This window comes from Motacilla alba, chromosome 11 (genome assembly GCF_015832195.1).
Source record: "Motacilla alba alba isolate MOTALB_02 chromosome 11, Motacilla_alba_V1.0_pri, whole genome shotgun sequence".
NCBI lineage: Eukaryota > Metazoa > Chordata > Aves > Passeriformes > Motacillidae > Motacilla > Motacilla alba.
Window position 1 is genome coordinate 19,218,664 of NC_052026.1, and position 20,682 is coordinate 19,239,345.

Genomic DNA, 20,682 nt, shown 5'->3' on the forward strand with positions numbered 1-20,682 from the left:
GCAATCTCAGGATCATAAAATCTGGGATCACAGCAGGAATGGCAGGACGCTGTTGGATTTCTGTCTGCTCCATGTGCACCAGTCTTTGGATTATTTAGGCTGTTATGGAGCTGTGAACTGATATTATTTGTGGTAAAGGCACGATATTTGTTAATTTAAAAGGAATCAAATGTGGTTTTGTATAGAACAAAGGCACAGCCACTGGTTTGAAATGAAAAGAGGAATCTGGACGTGAGCATCGTGTTCTGCTGTGGTGACTGCTAGTGAATACATTGAGGACAGCCAAGTCTGTTCCCTCTGCTTTATTTCCAAGAAGCTAGCATAACCAGGATTTTGGGAGAAGTTTCTTCTGCCAGGTGGTGGCTGAGCACTGGGATCAGGGAATGGGCACGGCCCTGAGGCTGCCGGAGCTCCAGGAGCGTTTGGGCACCATTCCCAGGGACAGGCTGGGATTGTTGGGGTGTCTGGGCAGGCACAGGAGTGATCCTTGAACTGGATGTTAATAAACCAGGTCTTGTTACCAGATTCTTTATAGTCACGTTTTGTGTAGTCACCAGGGGATCTGGAGTGGGAATAATTTGTCCTACTGATGACTTTTGTATGGAATTGGCAATTTGAAACTCCAGGTAAGGCTTAGGAAGAAGTCAGGGATTATTTGGGGTGGTGTTTGGAGAAGTGGCTGTGGGATTGTCACAGGGAAGGGAATGTGAATGGTGTTTGGTGATGGCAGGAAACATGTTCCTCTTATCTGCTGCTGTTTCCAGTGGTTTTCAGGCTATTTTTGGGGATATTGAAAACCAAATCTCCCCCTCTCAGGTCGCTGAATTAGGGCAATTTTTGCTTCATTATTTACCTGAAGCAAAAGACTTTGGGCTTCTTTTTTCAAACACATTAAATATGTATTTTTAAGAGAGATAGTAATTCAAAATAATGCTGATCCCCAAAGCCTTCTTGTCTGCTGATCTCATCAGTGTCAATGATGTTGCTATTAAAACATAGATTTTTGTTAAAAGCTTTTAGAAACACTAAGAAATGGATCTCGCTCCAGTGTTAAAGCAATTCCCAGGCAGTTCTTTTCCCATCCCTCAAATCTGAGAGCACAAATCACATGGGTCAGTTTGTAACTGGTTGTGGAGGAAGATGAGATGTTTGCCAATGTGAGCATGGGGAAGGAATGTGTCCATGTGACCAAGTGCTCAAGCTGGGGATTATGTCATTTCTGTGAGGCATTCTGACCATGAAAATACTGGATTATGGAAGTGATCCCTGCAGCTGGAGAAGGTCTGGAATGGCACAGATGTGAGAACAGGGGATCATAAGCAGCAATCAGTGTCTAACTTTGGTGATATGAGCATGGTTTGGGATCCAGGTATCTGAAACAACTTCATTCCTTCTTACTGTTGGCTGCTGAGTTGTTTTCTTTTGGGAGCCAGGCCATAAAAAACTAGGGATTTCTGGAAAAAATAGACCCTCTGTGGATCTGGCTAGAGAAGTCTGGTTTGGGCAGCGAAATGTTGATTTGCTACCAGTGAGGACAAGGAATCCTGTGGCAACCAGCAAAGAAAACACAGGAAAACTTGATGGAGCAGCAACTGTAGCAGTGAGAGCAGTGGCCCAGGAATGATGATTTCACTCAATAACCTCACGTGTCATCACTGCGAGTAATGAAGGGGGAGTGGAGCTGGATTCAGCAGCCTGGAGAGGAATGTGGAGCACTCAGCTCCCGAGGATGGGACTGTGCCCACGCTCAGTCCGTGTGTGCCATGATTCCATCCCTGCCATCCCAAATCCCCTTTCGCTGTCCACACACATCTGCTTTTCATCCCTGAAGTGTTCTCCCAGAAAATCACCCCAAACCCGTGTCCCTGGCATGGGAACCCCCTCAGTGCTGGTCCCCACAGTGGGATTTGCTTCTGCTCTGAGCAGATGATGCTTTGATGACTTAATTCAACCAGAAATGAAAAATCCAATGTCATCAGCCTGGCCTGTGCCAATCACAGCCAGAGGAGCCCAAGGAAATAGAAAGGATTTTATTTTTCCTTTCGTTTCAAGTTTCTTGCAGTTTGTCAGTGGAAAGATATTCCATCTTTTTTTTTTTTTTTTTTTTTTTTTTTTTGCTATAAGAAAAACACCAAGCAAATCTGTATTTAATAGAGAAAGTATTTTGTGTAATATGCAGAAAGTATAGAAAATGAAGAGATGTGTGTTTATTAAAAATTCTTGATGCTCTGCACAGGGTTTACCACAAGAGGAGAGGAAAGTTTATCTTTGGAAGTCTAAATTTTCACTTGTGGTAGGAATTTGCTTGTGGGGTGGCAGTGGTACTGAGGAGAGCTTTTGGGCAAGAAACCAGAATGATTTAAACACAATCTATGTCATTAAATAGCTCATTACCTCAGCCCTGCTAAAAATGGAGACTTCTGCTGGTGAAATACAATCCAAGAACATCCTCAGTTGTAATTTTCTTTGCCTAACAGAAAATACAGGTTTAGCTCTTTGGAGATTTCACAGTAATTTCCACGAGCAAGTTGGAAAAAACAGATTCCCAAATTCAGAATTTTGCAGTTATAAGAAACGGTGTAATAGAAAAGATGATTTTCCATGGCATGCTGGAAAAAATGGAAAGGGGATTTCTGAAGCTCAGAAAAGAAAATTTATCAGTTCTTATTCTTCAAAATAATAAAGTAACTAAAGGAAAACAAAATAAGATTAGTTATTTATAACATATATGTATATATACACATATTTTATATATTATTGTGTGTAACTTTGTATATTATTTCTGTGCAAGCCCCTTGCTCTGCACATGGGTTTTTGCAGACTCTCACCAATCATTTTCCCACTTATTTGTCAGTTCTGGTTAATGATTCCATAAGGATGGAAGATCAGAACCTGCACATTTAATGCAGAATTTCTGGTTGGGTGGAGGAAGGAGATCCAAACTCATGAATTGCATTAAGGGGAACCTGTGCCCTTGTGTTATTGGACCCCAAAATTCTTATTTGGGCTCCAGACAGCATCTGTTGCTCAGGGAATGATTTATGCACATGGAAATAACTCTCTTGTTAGGGACAGGATTGTTGCTGAGAAAAAACCCAACTCAAAACCTTAAATCCCCCACCCAAACCCTCCAGTGCTCACAGAGGGTAGGAGACTGCTGAAAATTTTGGGTGAATTTTCCCATCTGCTTCCAAGACTCTCAAAGAGTGAATTTTCCAATTTCCCTTTAATTTCATCCAGAATGCATCCCTGTCATTTAAATACCATAAAACAAAGTGTTAGCTGAGAATACCTAATGATAAAATCTGATTTTTAACTCTGAACGATGCATTTTCTGCTTCAAATGCCAAATAACTTCACTTTTTAAGACACAAAAACACAGCACAGAAAGAAATCCCTCATCAAAGCTTGATGCTCCTGTTATATAAAACATTTCTTGCAGTAGGGATGGGAGCACTTCTCCTACTGCAGGAGTTGAAAGAGATGTTAATACACTCTGAAAGGACTTGTGTCCTCAGCAGAGGCCAAATGGAATTAAACACTGGCTCTGCTTCCCAAAAATCCACACACCAGCTCTGGAGCTGCAGCCCACACACGGCTGCTTAATAGGAACCACATTTGGCTGTGGAATTGATGGCAGTGGGATGAGTTTATGTATGGAGAGAGAAAGAGAAATAGAAATATTGCTGCCCACAGCCCAGGCAGGTTGGGCTGCTTGGAGCTGCCACTGGTGGCGTGGAAAACGTGTGAGGAGCTCAGCACTGCTGCTCCAGCTTTTCATGGGGAGTCTGAGCTTAATAACAGCAGGATAAACAGCAAATAGATCACATTTCTGTCCTTCTTGGGGATTATCCTGCTTGCAAATACTGGAGGAAGGGCAGGAAGTTCTCATGGATGAGCTGAGCTCAGATGTTTCTCACCAGAGGATGTTTTGTGGGACTCTCCAGGCTGGTGCTGTTTTTTAAGATGTTTATCGTGAAATCCTGGAGTGGTTTGGGCTGTGTGCACCAATTATTTGTATTTATATTTATATTTTAAAGATCCAGTGCCACCCGCTGCCATGGGCAGGGACACTTTCCACTGTCCCAGGCTGCTCCAAGCCTGGTCCAGCCTGGCCTTGGGCACTGCCAGGGATGCAGGGGCAGCCACAGCTGCTCTGGGAATCCATTCCAAGGCCTCTTCACCCCTCCCAGGGAATGATTCCATTCCAAAATCCCACCTAACCCTGTCCCTGGCAGTGGGAGGCCATCCCTTGTGTCCTGTCCCTCCAGAGCCCTGGAAATCATCTCTTTCCAGCTTCTGTCTCCTTCAGGTGCTCTAAACAAACATTGCAGTTACTGAGGACATGCACTACAAATGCAGAATGTCATCCATATTTTCTATTCTTTCACTTTCCCACTTCTAAAAGCCTTTTTTATTACTGCATTTTTATTAACTCCACCAATTTTTTCCTTTATTTCTTCTTTCCTTCCTAATAGTTGTATGCTTTTTTTTGGGCATATTTTCTTTGTCTTCCTTTCATTTCCTGTTTATAATTTTGAGCTGCTCATGTCTCATTTCTGAATATCCCACAATTCCCTGGCTGTCAGGGTATTGAATAACATCCCATGGTTTAAAAGTGTCACACCGACATGCCACAGTCCTGAACATCAGCAGTTGTAGAGGTGCATCCAAACCTTGGATTCCATCTGGAGACTGCTGGAGAGCCCGAGGAAAAATGATCCAAATTGGCATTTTGTCCCGTGTCTTCAACATTTCAGCAGCAGCAGAAAGTGGTGATTTCTGTGATTGGGATATTGCTGATTGTTGGTTCAGTCCCTCCCCAGCTCCCTCAGGAATCAGCCACGGTGCTCTGGAGCTTTGTGGCAGTGGCAGAGCTCAACCCAGCAATTTCCTGAGCATCCCTGAGCTACTCAGGGTTCCTCAGGCTATAGGATAAGAACTCCTCTTCCCAGCCCTGGTAGCCTGAACAGGAGTCCTGTGGTTTGTGTCTGCTGGATGAGCTAATCCTGTGGTCCCTGGAAATACTTTTTGCCAACATTTTCTTCTCCCGGTGTTAAACGGCGCAGGCTGTAGTTCTTGGGAAATAAAGAGTGACTGCAGGCTGTTCCTGTGGTGTTATCACAGCACCCTGGAACTGTTTGCTTTGGAAGGGACTGGAATCTGTCCTTTGCTGCCTGGGCAGGACGCTGCACTGCTCCAGGTTGCTCAGATCCCCTGTGGGACACTCCTGCTCCTCCGCGTGGCTCCGGGCGAGGACAGGTTTCCTTTGAGGTGCGAGGGTTGGCGTTGCCCGGTTGTGCAGCGTGTGCCTGTGGCAGATTGGGGGACTTGGGCAGGTCCTGCTGAGCCTTGTGCTGTCACAGCCTGGGCTCTGAGCCTTGCCAGGGGCTCTGCTCCCCCTGGGAGCTGGGCTGCCTTTGTTGGGAGGGCCACGAGTGATGTCACCTGCTGGGGACAAAACCAGGGAGAGGCTGCAGAGCTGTGGAGCTCTCTCCTCCTCAGGAGCAAAGTCTGAGAGTTCAGCACATCTTTAAAAAGCAAGAAGTGAAAGAAATCCTTTCTGTTGGGCTTTTCTCCTGTCTGAAGAGCTTTAATTTCTGCTGGCCTCGTGCTGCTGCTGCTCTCCCACGCTGTGTCCCTCAGAGCTGCACGAGCCTGGCTCCAGCTCCGTGGAGCTGCTGCTTTGTGAATCAATTAAATACTGCCACATGCAGGGCACTGATAACCTCGTTTGAGGCCAGGCAAGAAGATAATGGGAGAACCCATTGAGTTTATCTCAGCACCACAGTTCTCATCCATGGCATCAGTGCTGGCCTTGCTTTCAGCTGGAACTCGCTGCTGCCTGCAGTTTGCTTCTTTCCTGGGCACTTCTCTTGATTTCAATTATTTTCCTGGCCAGGCCCTGTTAATAAACTGAAAAAAAAGAAGGCAGCAATTGTGGGGAAAGAAAATAAATTGTGTGTTTTCTCTCTCCTCCTCACACGTCTCTTGTTGTCCTTGTGTTAGACAAGCGAGGAATTCAATTTTCCATTCTTGGCAAAGCCGTGGCGGGGCTGTCGGTCCCCACTGCTGTGTGTAACTCCACCGTGTGTGATGTGCTGTCAGGCACTGGCGAGTGCTGGGCTCTCCAGAAACCAGAAAATGAATGTATGAGGTCACTTGGACCATCTGTTTCCACACTCCTTCCATCCCTCAGTGCTTCTCCCTTTTGGCCAGGCTCGGTGGGAGTACGTGCTGAAGTGTGCAGCACTGCAGAGGCACGAGCACAGTCCTGAGGCTGGGCACAGAAAAGCAGCTTTTGCAGGCTTTGAGGGCTCTTCCAGGGCTGTGTAAAGAGGAAAAGGGCAAGTTTGAAGATGGGCTTTTTAGGAAGGTTTCTGCTGCAACTGTTGTCGTCTCTTTTAAAAATGGGGAACAAAATAGGAATAAATGTAGGATTTTTTTTTAAAAGATGGAAGGAACTAGAAGCAAATGCCATTTTTCCAGTGTCATCACTCTGGTGTAACTTGGGACCTGGAGCAAGGCTGGAGTAGAGAGCAGGAAGAGTTTTCTCTTTTCAGATTATAAACCCTGTTTGGTCCAGATTTATTTTCTTGTAGGGGTTGATTGATTAATTTATAATAATTGGACTCAGGTTATTAAACAGCTGTGGATGTTCTGTCACCATCAGGAAAGGGACTGAAGGATCCCTCTGGGAATTCTGTAACACGTGGAATTCCAGGAATATCACAAATATTCTGTTCCTGCAGGGATTAGTTAATTCTGCAGGGATTAATTAATTCTGCAGGGATTAATTAATTGATTCACCCCAGCTCCCCCTGCTCCTGCCATTCCATAATCTTTCAGAGCACTCGCTGTGTCCTGTGGGGAGTTGGGATGGAGCAAACCCAGGAGCAGATAAAAATCCATCTTTTCCTGCCACACTGGGAATTTGACACCCCACTAGATGGCAATATTTGAATGCTGATGGCTCCTTCCATAAATCAGAATAAACCAGGTTCTGCTTGCTGTAAAATAGGTAAAAATAGCCTGGCTGCTCTTCCAGAGAGGTGCTGAGGTGAGACTGAGTGAAGGAGCTCTCCTGCCCTGGAACAGGATCCCTTGGTGGAATTTGGAGACTCTAGATCCCAATTAACATTAATCTTTCATTTTTAAAACTTCTGGTAGGGTTCTTTTAATTCAAAGAACAAAAGCATTTAAAGTAACTTAAATTTTTATGTCTCCTCTGAATCTGTGACTTGTTAAAGATGAGATATTCAGACAAATACCCTAAATAAATATTAATGAACAGAGTAATGACTTGGTAGCTGAGTTTGCCTTCCCTCCTCCCTCTCCCCAAGTTCCCAGCAGCTCCTCCTGTCTCTTTTTGGACGTTGTGGATCAGAGCCATGTCCTGGAAAGGGATTTTTTGGTGCCAGGATGGATTTTCCAGGCGTGTGACATTGGAGGAACCTCCAAGGCTCTGGCATCCCTCCCCTGCTGCATCCCAAACCTAAACATCCCAACCTGAGCAGGGGGAAGTGCCTCTCAGCTGTGGAGATCATCCCCCACTGTCAAAGGAGTAAACAATTCCTGCTTTCCAATGATTTCAATATGGGCAGGGCAAGCCCTGCATCAGCTTTGGAGAATCAAAGCCTGAAGGCTCAAGGAGGAATTCCAGAGGTGCTTCAGCTTTTCCTCTGCTCCCTCCGTGTTTAGAGCAGCAGATTTTGCTGTCATGTGCTCTTGGTTTAATCAAAAAGACTCCAAATGTATGACCCTGCTGAGAAAAAAATGAATTTTGGGAGCCAAAGCCCCAAAAAATCAGCCCCTTCTCCTCTCTGAGCAGGCAGGAGCCTTTGTTTCTTGCAGGATCCATCCTGTTCCTGCCAATTTAAAAGGACTCTGTCCATCACTTTAAGATGAATTCCCCATCCTGGTGCTTTTCTTTGGGTTTAAAAATTAGAGGGAATTGGAAAGTGAAGGAGCAGTGACCCAAATCTGCTTGGATTCTGTATTTCATAGAATTATTTTTGTATATTATACATGTGGCTGTTGGATTCTGTGCTGGACTTTGACAAATCTTTCCAAATGCACCAAAACCAGCAGGAATTTCTGGGGCCACTCCAGCCTAACTCTGCCAAGTCCATGAAAATACTGATTTACCTTAGAGTTTTCCAAGGAAATCTGGGATTCCTGGAGAATAGGAAGCAGCAAAAACTCGGGGTGTGCAAATGAAACTCCTGCCGTGGAGTTTGATTTTTAGGAGCTGGTTCTGGATGTGGGATGAGGATGGAATATTTCATGTCTGGTTTTGATCTCTTCCTCCTCAATTTGTTCTTAATTTGATTTCTTTACAGTTACATGTTCTGTGGGAGTTGTTTTGTCTTTTGTTCCTTGACTTCTGACCTTTCAGAATGAGAGGATTACTTCCCCAGGAACGTGGTTTTCCTGGGATTTTCTTAGTTTATTATTAATCCTGGTTTTTAGGAAACTCCAACCCTTTCTCTCCTTATTTTGTGCAGCAGATCCTCCAAAAATTTGGGAGTGTTGAATCATTTCAGACACCACATCTGTGTTTGTACAAGATCAATTCTTTTTTTTCCTTTGCATTTCCTAGTTTTTATTTCCTTTAAAAACCACAGAAAGATTTATTTCAGAGCTGCTTGTGTTGCTCTTTTTAATTTTAATTGCCCTCCCCCAGCTCTCTCCCTGTGTCTCTGATCCGTGCTGCACCTGTTGCCTGCTAAAGCTGACTTGAATTTTCCTGATTTTTGCCTTCTTCCTGAGCTTTTCCTTGCTAAGATTGGAATGTTGATCCTTGATTTCCCCTTTTCTCCCCTGTGGCTCTCTGAATTCTCTTTGCAGCCCTTTTTGTGTCCCAAGCTGCAGCCAGGATCTCTCTGTCTGTATAAATCACCCCAATTCCTGCAATTTATGAAATCACTGAATCATTTTTAAGTCTCTGGTATGTTTTTTATGGAAAGCTTCCTTCAGGAAATGAGATTCCTCCTCCCAGAAAAGCAAACTTTGGGTTTTTATTGTTTTAAAATAAGGACATCTTTTTTTTTTTTGAGGCACCATTCATGAAAAGATCACTAAAAGCACACTCAGCCAGTCTTAAATCATCTGAATCCTGTACTTTACTCTTCTTTTATGGGCATCCATCTTCCAAATCATTGTCTTTTGGTCCAAGTGCTGATTGATATTCCTGCCTGGACTTTTTCTGTGCTGTTCTGTGGCTCGTGGATGCTGTGCTGTGTAAAATACCAGCATTTAATGCAGCTTTGGAGAGTAAATGACCCAAAAACCCCTCAAATCCCTTCTCCCTGGAGCAGTCCTGCCTTTTCTCTCCTATGGGTTTCCCCAGGTGAGGGGTCTCATTTGCAATATCCTGGTTTCTGGGTGGGTTGGGTGTGGGATGCTGGCAATGAGGCAGCTGGGAGCTCTCCTCCCTGGAATCATTTGTGGGTAGGGAGCAGTCAGCAGCTCCACTTCTCTGCTATTGTGTGCACACGTTTGGGGCATTTCTCTCTCTCCTGCAGGTAAATCATGTTTTTAATGCCACTGGGAACTTTATATCTCCTTAAAAACCCCTCCAGTGCCTTTAGGTTGAGATTTTTCCTGGTAGGAAATGTCTTGCGAAGGATCTGGTTGTCAAATATTATTTTAGATTGTGACAGTGGCTGCACAGATTTTACATCTGAAATTCATTTTGGTTTTTTATCAATTAGCTTTGTGCTTTTGAGTTAACTGTTCAAACCTGATTTGCACATGACCAGGTCTGCAGTTGAGGTAAAAATCTCTGCAAACAGCACTCCTTGTCTGGAGCAGTTTGCCACTCTGACAGCAACTGGGAATTTCATGAATTAAGGGAGAGAAATTAGGCTTGGAAAATCTGTCCCTGATGGTTTAGGGCCCTACAGCCTAAAATCCTCCTGGCTGCCCCTGTCCTGATGAGGCTGTTGTCTGTTTTCCATGGTTTCCTCTGGAGCTGTTCTCTCCATGGAGCTGGTGGTGCCTGCCAGCATTTCCTGGCCATTCCTGAGCACACTGATCATTAATCAGTGTGGATCAGGATCAGGAGGGAGAATCATGGAAGGGGTTGGGATGAAGTGATTTAAAATTTATTCAATCCCAACCTTCCAGTATGCCAGGTTATTCCAGCCTGGCCTTGGACACTTCCAGGGATCCAGGGGCAGCCCCAGCTGCTCTGGGCACCTGTGCCAGGGCCTGCCCACCCTCACAGCCAAGAATTCCTTCCCAAAATCCCATCTAAAGCTCCTCCCTTTCAGTTTCCTGGAGGTGTTTTCCATCCTTCCCTCAATCAAGCACTTTTGGGGATGTTTTGTGCTCAGCCTGTTCCTCACACTGCACCTGAGACTCCTGTCCTGAGTAATTGATATCACTTTTATTTCTCTTTGAATCCAGTGGCATCCTGGAACGTCCCATGGATTAAATCCAGGGGCACCTGGAATATCCTGGAATGTCCCATGGATTAAATCCAGGGGCACCCTGGAACTTCCGGGAACGTCCCATGGATTAAATCCAGTGGCACCCTGGAACTTCCTGGAATGTCCCATGGATTAAATCCAGGGGCACCCTGGAACATCCCATGGATTAAATCCAGTGGCACCTGGAATATCCTGGAATGTCCCATGGATTAAATCCAGTGGCACCCTGGAACATCTCATGGATTAAATCCAGTGGCACCTGGAATGTCCTGGAACATCCCATGGATTAAATCCAGTGGCACCTGGAACATCCCATGGATGACCCTGGCATAGTCCCAATTCCCAGTCAGGCAGCTTTCCCCTGGGATTTCCTCTGCCTGCAGTCCAGCCACCAACACACCAGGAAAGTCCCTAAAATGCAGTTTTGAGTGAAATATGGATTTTTCCCCTCCAAACTCACCCCGAGCCTGCGCTGGTGTTTTCTGTGGGGCTGCTGAGGCTGGGGCAGGAGTTCAGACTCATCTGGGTTTATTGGGCACCCCTGCAAACACTGCTGAGCATTTCTTGCTCTGGGAATGCGCCTGGGGAATGGCTGAGCACTGTGGGCTCAGGGGTTAATCCAGAATGTTCTCTGCTTTTCCTGACACCCATGGAAAGGAACCCTGCTCAGCAGCAAATTGGAATTTCAGCCCATTTTCCTTCTTTCCCAGTTTGGAGACACCACACAGGGCTGTAAGCTTTTCTGGTTCTTGCTGTCACTTAAAAGTGAGACATTTTGAGGGACTTCAAAACACTTTTGAAGTAGATTTTGGGGTCCGGTGTTTTCTTCCTGTGTGTTCTCTCCTTTATTTCAAATTGCTCCTACAAAAAATAATTAAAGCATTGAAAAAATAAATTTTATTTTAAAGTGATGCCACAAGAGATCCAGTTCTCCACTTGGCTCTGTTGGAGCCTGCAGATTTCAGGCTTTGAGGACTCTGGGCTCATTTGTAATGCAGAGGAAGCTGTGGAGCTTTTAGTTTGTGCAAAGCTGGAATTTTGTGGCTCCAGGCTTCAAATCATTTGTCTTGCAGGGGCAGCCCATATCCTGTTCTTTAGGTTCTATATACAACAGCTTAAGCAAGTCCTTCACAGGATTAGGAGCCCATCTGAGAGGAAGATGGAAAGCCCAGTAAGTGGAAAAGTGGAAAAGATTATTTTACTTTGCAGGGTAGGAAAAGGAAAATGAGAATTTTAGAGATTCTTGAAGCTTTGCCCTGTGGAGTAAAAGCATCTCTGGCAGCCTTGGCTTGTTCACTGTTGCACCTCTGAATTTTGAAGTGCTGAGGGTTTAGAGTGTTACATATTAAATGTTCAGAGAGGTCTGGTTGAATTTAGGGGGTTTGGATCAGAGAATCCTGAGATGGTTTGGGTGGGAAGGACCTTAAAGTTCATTTAATGGGCAGAAACAGCTTCCCCTGTCCCAGGGTGCTCCAGCCTTGGACACTGCCAGGGATCCAGGGGCAGCCACAGCTGCTCTGGGAATGCCATCCCAGCCCCTCCGCACCCTCACAGGGAACAATTCCTTCCCAAAATCCCACCTACCCCTTTTCTTTGTCAGCTCAAAGCCATTCCCCTTGTCCTGTCCAGATCCAAAAATCCATCTCCCTCCTTTTCAGACTGGCAAACAATGGATTTTTCAGGTGTTTGTTTTTCATTCTGCAGCTGGGGGGGAGCTTGGAGTTTTTTGCTTTCCAGTGTTGGTGCTTTAGGAAAATCCAAACCCCTCAGAAGCTCCAATGAAATGGTGAAAGCGTGGAGTAATTCCAGCTGACAGTGCACAACATTCCCAGTTAAATTCCCAGTTTTAAAGCCACTCCTCGCCGTGTTTATGGAACACTTTGGCAGCTCAGCACCAGGGGCTGCAAAGTTCATCCCGAGGCTCCTAAAGTGCCTGAATTCTGGGAGCAACTGTGCAGAGGATCCTCATTTGGAATTGTGTTTTTTACTGGATTTGGATCAATTTTGAACTGAGCTTTAAAAGAGTAGATTTTTTTTTTTCTTTAAAGGGAGTTTTCTGCAGTTTCCTTCTTCAGCAGGAGGCACTTTAGTACTTCTATAGTCACATTTATTGTGGGTACTGCCCGTGAGGAACAGTCCTTGCTCCACCTTTGCCTCTGGAGTGCTGGATCCTCCTCTTGGTTTGTAACACTGCAGCTTCCACAGACCCCAGTGCAGCTGATAAAATTCCATGCACATTTTATATTTTTAAAAATTCCATGCGTTTTTACATCCAGAACTGTGCAGGTGAACAATTGCTGACTTTTGGGAATAAGTTTTGTTGAAGTCCTGTCACTGCTCAGCTTTGGGGCTCTTTGCACAGGTGCAGAGCCTGGTGTGTGGGACTGGGTGTGTCCTCTCTGTGTTTTCTGGAAAATACATGTTGGTGTTGATTATTATTGTCAAATTAAGCCCCTTTTTGACCCAGAGATGGGGCGACTGAGAGGCGTTTAAACTTTTATTCCATTTTCAGTCTTATGAGAAGGGTGAGACAATACAGATGTTATAATTCACACCATCACAATCAGAAGCCAACTATTTCCTAATTGCAATACACTAGAAGTGTTTCTTGGTCTGTCAGCTTTAGCCACACCATGCTGTAAATGTCTTAAAGCCAAATTGCCCCTCATGGGTCCTACTACAATGCATCTTTCGTCATTTTATTTCTCCAAAGTGTCCAGTCTTTTTTGTAAGGCTGTCTTTTTAAACTTGTTCCCATTTCCATTTCTCTCTCCACAATGTCTGTATTCCGTGGCATTTCTAAGGTATTTCTATGGTATATTGTCCTGTATTTCTACAATTTTCTCTTTTTTCTCATCATTCCAGGCCACCTGTTCTACAAGTTTGGCATCACAGAGTCGGACTGGTACCGCATCAAGCAGAGCATCGACTCCAAGTGCAGGACAGCCTGGAGGAGGAAGCAGCGAGGCCAGAGCCTGGCTGTGAAAAGCTTCTCCAGGAGAACCCCCTCATCCTCCTCCTACAGTGGCTCAGGTACAAACCAAACCTTCCCCCCAGATCATAAATCCCTCTTGGTTTCCAAGGTGAATTTTAATTTGGCTGCCTGGCTTTGCTGAGGTGCTGAGAATGTGGAATCCTGCAGTGGTTTGGGTGGGAAGGACCTTAAAGATCATCTAATTCCACCCACACTTTCCACTGTCCCAGGTCATTCCAGCCTGGCCTTGGACACTGCCAGGGATCCAGGGCAGCCACAGCTGCTCTGGGAACCTCCCCACCCTCCCAGGGAACAATTCCTTCCCAAAATCCCACCCAGCCCTGCTTTCTGTCCACCCCCAAGGCTTCAGCTCCTGCAGCTTTGTGCTGTAATTTTGTACTTTTACCCCGCTCAGTTCTTTGAGGAGAAAGTCCAAATATCCTTGCAGTCGTTGTTCCTGAGAGGAATCAAGTGACTAAATCCTTCCCAGTGTGTTCACACCGTTCAGTGGGACGTGCTAAATGCTGTTCCTGAAGTGTTTTCCTCTGCAGACATGAAATGTGCTGTAGGTGATTCCATATTTCCATCTAGGTATGGAGGCCTGGATAACAAATGAAAAATCCTGACCTCAGGAGTGTTCTCTGAGGACATTTCTGGCTCATGCTTTTAATATAAAGCAGTGTTCTGGGACTTTTGTACATTAGATATTAAAACCAGGGCTTTGGAAGGCAGCCCAAAGAAAAGGAAGTCAGTTTATTTGCCTGCATAAAATTTTTGGTTGCATGTTAACACTAACCACTGTATCTCATGCAAAGAATGACAAAATCTGCTTTCAATGGAAAATTTTATGTGCTGGAACAGGGAATCCCATCCAAAAATCTCAAATTAAAACAACTAATCAATGTAATGATAACCATAAGCCCTCTCTGTTGATGGGATTTTTGCTTTCAGTCTTTCAGCAATCAGTATTTCAGGGTGAAAAGGCAGCAGTAGGTGGATATTACAGCCTGTGCTCATTAGCCTGTGCTCCTTGAGTGCTGTTGAGATTTATTATTCAAATGATTCATCTGCAGTCTGGTTTGGAGGTTTGGAGACACCTGTAGAGATGTCAAACCCAGAGTCAGTGGATTCCTGAAGGCTGGAGGATCATGGGTTTGGGTTGGTTTCTTGCTGTGGTTATCCCAGGGGATCCCAGCCTGCTTTGGGTGGGAAGGGCCTTAATTAAAGCTCATCCCATTCCAGGGACCCTTCCACCATCCCAGGGTGCTCCAAGCCCCATCCAGCCTGGAACACTTCCTGAGCTATTCCCAAATCCTGGCACTGCACTGCTGGAAACCCTTCCCTATGAATGGGAGGACTGGGATTTTCAGAGCTGTGTTTAGCAGCAATTAATTTGCCTAATTAAAAAAAAAATGTAAATATGGCATCCTGAAACTCACTCAGCTGTGCCCTGACTTTGGTTTCCCTGGCTCTGAGGAATTTTGGGGATGACTGAGCCAGTAAGAGGTTGGCACCATCCCTGGAGGCATCAAAATCCACCTGGGTGCAGCCCAAGGCCACCAGTTCTGGTTGCCCATGGTTTGAGAAAGGACCTTGGGTTAGATCATCTCCAGAGGCCACTTCCCACCTCATTTATTTGGGATTTTAATTTTTTAAAATGAATTATTGCACACACAGTTAAGAATTCTGAATGATTTGCATCACAACAGGATTGTTGTTCAAACTCACTCCTCTTGCACTTGTTGGAAATGCCAAAGCTTTGAGGCTTTTCCTGCTTGTTGGGATTAACAGTTCCTGGAGCACGTGGCTTTGATTGGAGCGTGCTGAAAAGTGACAGCAGATTTCCTCTCTGCTCTGTTCATCACGTGGCAAAATTAACTCTGGAAATGACAGCAAAGCAGGAGGCTGAGCCCACAGCCCCTCCAAGGCATCAACCTGCAGGGAAAACCATGTCTGGGGAGCCTGGTGGGAAAACACAAATGGATTTTCTTTGTCCTTCCCCCCCAGAGATGTTAATTAAGATTTTTCTGCACTTGACTGACTGTTAATTCAGACAGAAGTTGCTTTTCCTGATTTTTCTTGGCTGTTTGCTTGAATCCATTGCATTTTTTTGATAAGGAGGTGTTGATTGCTGTGCTTTGCTCTGCTCTTGGAGCCAACATTTCAGTACCTAAGGTGTGTTCCCCGTGCTTTTTCCCAAGCAGAGACATCCGTGTGGCTGCCATGATAATTTCACTGGAAATTCCTTTGGAAAGGGTTGGAGTCTGTGCAGGGATCGAGGGGTTTGGGAGGAGGATTAATTGAGAAGGCCCTTCTTCCTTTCTTTTCATTTCTCTTCAGATTGTTCAGGCTGTTATCACAATTTTCCATGTTGGAATTTTTAATTAGTTCCCTGACTTTGGGATTTCTGTGTAGATTTAGGCCTGTGCTGAGGTGTCACATTAAAAACTGGATGTGCAGCCAAATCTTCAAAGCTGTTCCACACAACTGGGGCTGAGGCAGGGGGAGGTGATGCTTTACAGCTTTATTTCCCTTGTTCTGGAATGGTTTCCTCCTGCTTTTTTTGGGTTTGGGGATGGTTAATCCATCCACCCTTCCCTTGCTGGGGCTTCAACGAGGAGATTCATCCCTGTTTGTGAGGAGAGCTGTGAGGGTAGAGCTGGGCACCAGGAAAACCATTTTGAATTCCAGAATTCCTAAGTGGGAATCCTTCCTGCTGTGGAATCTGTCCCTTCTCCCGGGGAACGAGGGGCAGGATGAGGGGCAGATGTCCTTTAAGTTGCACCAGGAGAAGTTCAGGTTGGAATCAGGAAAAAATTCCCTTATGGAAAGGGTTGTCCAGCATTGGAATAGTTTGTCCAGGGCAGTGGTGGAGTCTCCATCCCTGAAGGTGTCCAGAAATCCCATGGATGTGGCACTTGGGGATGTGGTGGGTGGTGACCACGGTGGTGGTGTTGAACCTGATGATCTTAAAGGTCTTTTCCACCCTTAACCCTTCCATTATTCCATGAAAATGGAAATCCTCAACAGCTAAATAGGAACAGATTAGAGAACACCAAAGATTCTGCCTTAAAAAGTGATTTTAGCTGAGAATTAAACCCACATATCTTTGAAGGCCCTTCGAGAATGCTCTGCAGGGTTCATGTCCCTGCTGTCTCTTGGGAACTCGTGGAAAATTCTAGAATTCAGCTGTGGCTCCTCCTGCCAGGAATTCTCCAAGAATCCCAATAGGAAAAGTGAGGCTCGATGGTTTCCAGGGGTTTCTCACTGCTGACAGCTCCTCTCCCCAGGCTGGCTGTGCTCCTCATGGCTGCGTTTGTTTGGAGTGGGGAATGTTTATAAAAGTGGATAAATATTCCCTTTGTCTGCTCTGAGATGAAGAGGGGAAAACAGGACTCAGAAAGGATGTTTTGTTTTCAGATGTGGCTAAATCCTCTCTCTTCTTTCTTCCTAAGAGAGAAAAACACCAAAAAATCCAACAAAATAGAGGAAAAAAAACAATTTTTGTTGCTGCAGTGAAGCCAAATTTAAATCTGTTTATAGGTGACTGCAGGAGAGAGGTCTATCCAAGCTGTGGCTCCTCTTGCACCTTCAAAAAGCACAATAATTTCTGTCCTCTGTGGCCAAAAGTAATTTAAAAATCAAGACTTTTGAGCCTTACAGTTAAAAATGCATTTCAATATGTGAATATCATAAATGTACATAAAATATATGTGTCTCTGCTGCAGGTTTTATTTCTTTGATAATCTTTTATCACATAACTTAATCAGAAAATAAATATGATAAATGAAGGATTCTGTATTTGCACACTGTGGTGTGGCTGAGGTTGAGGTGTAATTTAGCTCTGTTGAATTCCATAGGGAAAAACTGGGAAACACAAAGGAAAGACCAAGAAATTATCCCTCAGAATCCTGGGGGAATTTGTGCCTCAAAATCCTCAGGGAATTTGTTCCACAAAATTCTGAGCTGGGAGCCCTGAAGGAGCAGATGGTAGCAGTGGCTTTTCTCAGTCATCCCAACAAAATGCTATTTGTAAATTAAAAAAAAAAAAAAAATTAAAAAAAAAACAAAATTAGAGAAGTGAATTGCATCAAATATTAGGAATAAATTGATGGAAATGGGTGAAAAAGTGAAAGACAGAGGCTCAGGAAAGGATTTCCCCAGGATATTCATTCCTTCCAGTGGCCATGACGAAGGCAATGGTATCCCAGATGGAAAAATCCCATTTTTATTTGGTTGATAAATGCCATTATCATTTATTTGGTTAAAAATGCCATTTTTATTTGGTTGATGGGGCAATTTTTCTACAAAGTTCAGCACTTTTCAGCCAGTTGGGATTCCTCAATCCCACCTGGAATTCCATGCAGCAAATTCCACTCTGCACCGGAGCAGGAAAAGCTGGAATTGCACAGGGAGCACCAAGGCTGCGTTTAAGGAATTATAAAAGCTCTGCAGTCTCTTGTTGAGATGTGAGGGATTAAAGGTGTGCCCAACAGGCAGAAAAAATGTGGATTTGTTGTGTTTCCCTCAGTTCCTGTGGAAATTTGTGGCTGGAATTCTGTGTTCCAGCTCATTAACAGAATCAGAGCTGCCCGAATTGTCAACCAACCCAACTTTTCAACAAATAAATAAATATTAACTTGGTGGTTTGGAGTTCCCAGTTCCCATGCTCAGACCTAAACCTCAAAATTATTTTTGTGCCCAAACATTTGCAGACAGGAGGAAAAAAAATACCCTTAAATGGCTGATTTTATTAAAGAACATTCCCATTAAAATATTTGAGTGAATAAAGCTCATTCCTGCAGAACTAACAGAGTGTTTGCAGAATAAATCTTGGAGTATTTAGTAGAGATATTAAAAATTAATGGTTTCTGTAATTTTTACTTGCCTTTTGCCTCTTCTGTTTAGAAGAATCCTTTCCCTGCAGCTGGAAAACCTCAGAATGGATCTGTGATGTGTCCAATGCAAGTTTTTACCCTCTGGAAATCCCACTGAGGTTTTCCTGGTGGTTTTTGTCCCTGTTACATGAAGATAACTCCCATTTTTTAATGTTTAACATTCCCTTTTCAGGGGCATTTCCACTCTGCAGTGTGAGTTGTGTTCAAATTCAATAAATCAAGAAATCCACCTGTCATTTTGAGGTTCAGAAATACAATTCCAGACCTCACGTGTGTCAGTTTGAGTTGTAGGGGATGGATCTTGGAAAACAATTGGGAGATTCCCTTAATTTATAATGATAAATTATGACTAATTCATAATTACTTACTTAATAATAATAACAACAACAATAACCACAATAATAAATTCACATAATAATTGACTAGTGATTATTATAAATCAATTATTAACTATAATAATAATACAAACATTAATAATTAAATAGAAATAATTGTTTATATTATAATTATATATAATTATCAGATTAATTTCATTTCTCACAATAATTTCATTTCTCACAATAGGCAGGATGGGTTTTCAAAGGTGTCCTTGGGGTGGTGGTGGCAGAAATTGTTCTCAGGTGACCAAAACCGTTGAATTCCTCAGGAAACCTCTGTGGTTTCGCTCTGATGGGACTTTTCCAGCTGCAGAACCTGGGATTTAGATCCCAAAAGGTGCTTTTTTTTTGAGCAGGAGCTCTCCCAGCTGGAATTCTGTGGGGTTCAGCAAACATCCATGCCCAGGAACATGAGCGGTGCACGGTCCGTGCCACGGACTGGATTTGGTTGCAGGAGGGTTTTAGGAGCAGTTTGGGGGATGCTGCCCATGAAATAAATTGAGATTTGGTCTCTTTTCCTGCAGAGGGATCCCAGAGCTCGGTGTCAGCCTCCAGTGAGCTGCAGCAGAACCAGCCCCAGGCCCTGCACTACGCCCTGGCCAACGCTCAGCAGGTCCAGATCCACCAGATCGGAGAGGATGGACAAGTGCAAGTAGTATGTGCTCACCTTTTCCTACAGCCCCAGGCAGCCAGGGCCCTGCTCCAGCCAGGGGCATCTGGAGGGAAATCACAACCTGCCAGCACTTCAGGGGTCCAGAAAACAAATGCTGGAGGCTTATGGAAAAAAAAAAAAATTAGAGTTATTTGACAAAAAAAAAAATCCATGCAGGATTTCCTCACACAATCAGTGGAGATCAATGCACTTTGGTTGTTATATAGAGAACTATCAGACTGTTCCTGGCTGTGTTTACTTAGTGATTTACACTTCAGAGGTAGTTCTGGGGTGATTCCACAACCAAATCACATTTATTTATTTGTTTTTCTGTAAAACTGCATTCTCAGGCACTTTTGAACATCTGGGAGCTGAGTCCTTCCCATGTGTGTTTGTTGAGCTCTGTGTCTATCAGTGAAAGTTCTAAATATTGACATTTTTTAAGCCTGACACTCCCAGCACCACTCAGGCCTGATGGTTTTTATCTGTGGTTTTAGTGTACTCTGAAAAAAAAGCACCTTCACTTTAATTCTTGTGTCCCACAGGGCACTACAAGGATCGTTTGAAATTCAAATTCTTTTTAAGAAGTCTCCTCAGTGAAATAATTCTCTTTGTGCAGGAGCTGGGTGGAAATCTTCCTTTTCCACTTCACTTTTGTCATGACTTTTCAATGTTATCCTGGGAATTTCTTTGTCTTTGGAATCCCATGTAGATTTTAAAAGTAGATTTTCCTATGGATCTGTGGGTGAGGTTTAACTGATGACTGAAAAGTACTTTTCAAATCTTGAAAGACAAGATAGGAAGGAAAATCACGTGAAATATGTGGCTTTAATAGAACAGATGGTTTGTTTATAGATGGAAGTGATAAAAACTCGCCTCATTAAAAGACCTGGACATATTAATTATCCTGCAAATTGTGGAATCCAGGGAGAAACCTGCTATAAATGGATCTTCTAAACATTCCATCTTTTTCCTGGGAGCACTGAGAGTTTGATGTGAAGGAGGGAAAGTGATTTTAATCTCCCCTGGGCTGGGCAGTGCTATAATTTTCTCTGCAGCCCCTATTGTCAGAGGGACACTTTCAGTGTGGTTTTTCTCCCTATAAATAGGCAGTTTCCTTCCAAAGGAAATGAAACTGTTGGAAATAGAGGGATCTGTGTGTCTTTGAAAATCACAGGCAATTGTTCTTGTGTTATAAAATCAGAGGGGCCTTTGACAGAATTCCAAATGATTATCTTTCATCTCATGCAGGCATATTAAAATGAACACAAAGCTTTATAAAACCTCCAGGAGGTTATTTAGAATCCAATCTCCCCTCAGGTAAATCACAGTGGCTGGGCTGGGC

At 44.0% G+C, this 20,682-nt stretch overlaps 1 protein-coding gene across 4 annotated transcripts in view; it reads left to right on the top strand.

Annotated features, from left to right (window-relative positions):
* LOC119705404 (BTG3 associated nuclear protein) overlaps window positions 1-20,682 on the top strand; it is a 112,027-nt gene that overhangs the window by 38,109 nt on the left and 53,236 nt on the right. For all 4 annotated transcript variants that reach the window (XM_038147752.1, XM_038147753.1, XM_038147754.1 and 1 more), the window contains exons 8-9: window positions 13,302-13,469; window positions 19,210-19,340. In XM_038147752.1, coding sequence (XP_038003680.1) covers window positions 13,302-13,469; window positions 19,210-19,340 — 299 coding nt within the window. The remainder of the gene's footprint in view (window positions 1-13,301; window positions 13,470-19,209; window positions 19,341-20,682) is intronic.